This window comes from Asparagus officinalis, chromosome 7, assembly GCF_001876935.1.
Source record: "Asparagus officinalis chromosome 7, Aspof.V1, whole genome shotgun sequence".
In the NCBI taxonomy this organism is placed as follows: Eukaryota; Viridiplantae; Streptophyta; class Magnoliopsida; order Asparagales; family Asparagaceae; genus Asparagus; species Asparagus officinalis.
This window is the reverse complement of record NC_033800.1, coordinates 83,244,703-83,248,928: the sequence shown is the minus strand read 5'-3', so window position 1 is coordinate 83,248,928 and position 4,226 is coordinate 83,244,703. Positions and strand designations below refer to the sequence as shown.

The 4,226-nt window shown below is 34.9% G+C and overlaps 1 protein-coding gene across 1 annotated transcript in view; it reads left to right on the top strand.

Annotated features, from left to right (window-relative positions):
- The window catches only part of LOC109847448 (DNA mismatch repair protein MLH3), a 27,740-nt gene that overhangs the window by 7,360 nt on the left and 16,154 nt on the right, over positions 1-4,226 (top strand). The window contains exons 8-11 of the mRNA XM_020416677.1: positions 73-173; positions 253-418; positions 500-515; positions 586-812. Coding sequence (XP_020272266.1) covers positions 73-173; positions 253-418; positions 500-515; positions 586-812 — 510 coding nt within the window. The remainder of the gene's footprint in view (positions 1-72; positions 174-252; positions 419-499; positions 516-585; positions 813-4,226) is intronic.

Below are 4,226 nucleotides of genomic sequence, written 5' to 3'. Positions count from 1 at the left end.
TGCTGACATTTCTGTATTTTCTCTTTTTTTGTGGTCGGTCTGCACACTTTCAACTTTACTTTGTTTTAATACTCTGGAAGCCCAAAAAGAGTTCTACACTCAATAAAGAAGTCTGTTCTTCGGATTGCTCTTGTTCATCCACGGGTGCTACTCAAGGTCACTGATATTGAGAGGTAAGATTTCTAATAGAAATTAGGTTACTGTAGGTTCTTGTGATTAGTCTTGTAAGCATTTAGCATTTCTCTAATGCAGTGAAGATGAGCTGCTGTGCACAGTTCCTTCTTCATCTCCTCTGCCTCTAGTATCTGACGCTTTTGGAGAGGAAGTCTCTACTTCTTTAGAGGAAGTACTTTTCTCAGATCAAGTACTGACTCTTTCTGGCTACCTGTCTAGGCTGACTCATGCGTTTTCCACAAAGGTACGGACACTATGAAGAATATTCAGCAATGTTTGTATTTATTTCTTACTTCTTTTGGTAATTTGACTATTTGCTTTGCAGGCTTTTCAGTACATATGTATCCTCAATCCTCTTCACATTTGAATTATTTCTTTGATCGGACAATTTGTTACCTTAATGATTGTCAGATATTAACTCAAGATTCGTCTGCAAGGGCCCAATTCATAACTTACTTAACAAACTGGCTGCAAGTTTTCAATGTTCCTTGCCCCACTGTGAGATTGAGCCCGAGGTTCAAACAGGGAAGAGGCGTAAGACTCAGGCCGCATATCCTGCTTTTCTTCTAAATTTCTTTTGTCCTATGTCTAGTTATGATCTACATTTTGAGCCTTCAAAGACGTCGGTAGAATTTAAGGTATCAATTTTAGTGCTAATTTCTATACTCTCAGTTGCGCTCATAGTTTGTTCATGTTCCTCAACAATTTAATTTGTTCTCTCTACTATGGCTATATTTTGAGTTAATAGGATTCAAGGATGTCCATCATATGTTGCTTAATACTGTTAGTTTAGTTGGTTGAATCTTACTTGTTAAGGAGTGATGTGGTAACAATTCCCCTTATCTAGTCCAAGGTTTTAAATATCGGTTATCAGGGACGGTCAAAATCCTTATCGGATAGCGAAAATCGAGGATATATCGGGGATAAGTAGTAGTTATCGGAGCAATATACTGGATGATGTATATATATAATATAACAGCTAAAAAATATAATCTAACCATGCTTAATGAAATATAAACATACCAAAATAGAAAAGCAAAGTATGTACAGTTTATTTACTAATTTCTTATATAAGTCTTTGTTACAGGAAAAACAGAAAAGCAAAGTATGATAAAAGAATAGTTATAGAACTGATATTACTCAAAGAGAAAGTGCGTGCGTGAAGGAATTGCAAGAGAAGGATAGCTCACAGCATGTGTATATAGCCATGTTTCCGGACAAAAAAAACATGGTTGACAGAGGGTAGGCGAGCGACAAAGTTCAAGGTGAAGTTCACGAAGGCGAGCGACGAAGAGGCGCAGAGAACATGAGATGGAGATAATGGATGAAGCGCCTTACGAGAAAAGGAGAAGCCGCCAGAGACGAAGTTAGGGTTTGAAGGTCGGATTCACAAAGTTTCGGATTTTAAGTTTCATATTATTAACAAAACAGGTCGGGTCGGGTTTTAAAAACTTAACAACTCAACTCAAAATGCTTAGCCGATAATCTCGATAATTTAGCCTTATCGGCCGATAAGTGTCGATAACACCGATAACTCGCCGATAATCTCTCCAAAACGATAACCGATTACAAAACCAACTTATCCTAGCGGAGAGCTCAAAAATCCGATAACTCGACCGATAATATCGATTATCGGCCGATATTTAAAACAATGATCTAGTCACATATCGTCCCCGTCAAGCCCAAAACTGCATCGGAAATTTATAAATATGGGTTACGCAACAGCAACAACCCCTGCACAAGACAAGTTTTATGCACGAGTCAAGCTTGACACTTCATACCGCATAGCTTTTCTAATGATAATATATATACACCTACTGATGATAGAAATTCAAAGCAAACTATATATATATACACACACACACAATCAGTAGTTACAATCTAAACCTCAACGTTACAAATATTTTTATAAAACAAAACACATTGTTGGTTGCACATAACACGAACGGAGGGTTTTTCCATATAAACGCCTCTTAGCAATGCGCCGCAACCAAAAGTTCGGCTTATTACATAGCTATCTCAGATCTGAAAAAATTTAAAAATGACGGGATGAGCTAGGGCTCAGTGAGAACATTTCCCACTATAATTCCTAGATATTTCCTAGATATCTAATAAAATAATAATAATTTCTAAAGAAAAATAGTGAATTATAAGCTTTGTACCGGAAATTCCAAAAAGATAGCAATCCAAGAACAACATACTATTGTTATATTCAATAAAGAATACAACTTTTTAGACTTCTTTCTTATGTGCAAACTGAATATATTGTAATGTATTCCAAAATCAGACTCTTTTGAAAATAAGGTAAATACTAAGAAAGCAAACGAACTATTAAATTTGTGCAAAACCAAAAGATTGTTATTTTCTCAAATTCACAGTCAAATATCAGAATATCAAATCTCAATAAGTCGTTCATGAAATGCAAGAATCACCTCAAATATCACACTAAGGTTACGAATTATAGTTCAGTAGCATAGGAATGCCAAAATGCGCGAATTATAGCTCAGTAGCATAGGAATGCCAAAAGGCATCACATAACACAATTTTCGGGAACCGAATGCACCTAACATTACCATAGGCCGCCGGTCACATCACAAATGTCTAAAAAGGCCACATCACAAATGTCTAAAAGGGCCACATCAAAACACCCAAAGAGGCCACATAAATGTGTATTCACCATATAGCAGGCATAAACACATCATTCCATAGTGGACTTTTTGAGGGTTTAGAAAACATTAAGAATCGTTTATCAAATAGCTTGATTTCAAAAACACATCGCTTATCAAATTGCTTAATTTCAAAAACTCATCAATTGTCGCATTACTTGATCTAAAAAACACATTGCTTGTACCGAAAATAGTATTGGTATAATTGATTCACTTGTGAAACGAACACTTCCAAACTTAGTGAACGAGTGTAAACTCATCATATCAATTAAAATGGTTTAACAAATTCAATTTATTTATTTTTGTTACAAATATCAAATCACAAAAAATCTCTTGAATTTAATAAACCGCTGAAACACATTTAAATCACTTCTTTCTTCAATAGCTTTCAAATAAAGCGATATTCATATTTATTTGAGATCATGTGAGAATCAAAACCACTTATCACATTTATATAAAATCAAATTTACTTTCAATATCTCATAAGAAATCAAAATCATATTATGAGTTATGCCGTGACAGAATCGATCAAATCATATATCATTTTCTATATATGAAAATTAATAGAATAATTATTTTTCAACTACGAGATCAGTCAATTATAATATTCAGAGAATTTTATATTATAAAAATACTAGTGAGAAACGAACTTACCTCTAGTGTATACCACTTAAAATATTACTCCTCTCAACATCAATCAGATCCTATAATATAAAGATATAAGACTCGTATTAATTCAAGACAATCATATATTATAGGTTAATCACCTTATAATCTAGAGCTAATTAGATTCAAATATAATCAAATAATAATTAAAGTCTATAAATAGGGTACACATAGGCTTATTGCTAATTTTAGCAATTTATCATAATTTCTATGACATTATTCCAATAATTTTGGACTTATTAATAATATATGGCAAAGGTCAAGCACTAGTAGAAAACAGGACAGTCCAAACGGTTCTCGTAACCGTTTGGACAAGTGAAAACAGCCCAAACGGTTTAAACTGTTTGGGATAACAAAACCCAAACGGTGAAAACCGTTTGGGCCATAAGAAGATCCCAAACGTTACGCCCAAACGGTTTTAACCGTTTAGGATGTTTAGCCCAAACGGTTTAAACCGTTTGGGTGCTTTAATTATTATTATTTTTAAAATAAAACATATCTTTTCTTCGTTCTCCTCCTTAACTAAACCCGCTTCCCTCCAAAAATTTCCCCCAACCTCTAAAAACCCCGGGCGTTCTCAAATCTTTAACCCTAATCTCTTCCTTAACTAAACCCGCTTCCCACCTCCCTCATCTCAAACTCCTAAGAATCTGCCTTCTCTTCTTCATCATCGTCGTCTCCATCCCCAACCCTAGCGACTGTCCCCTCGATCGCTCCCTC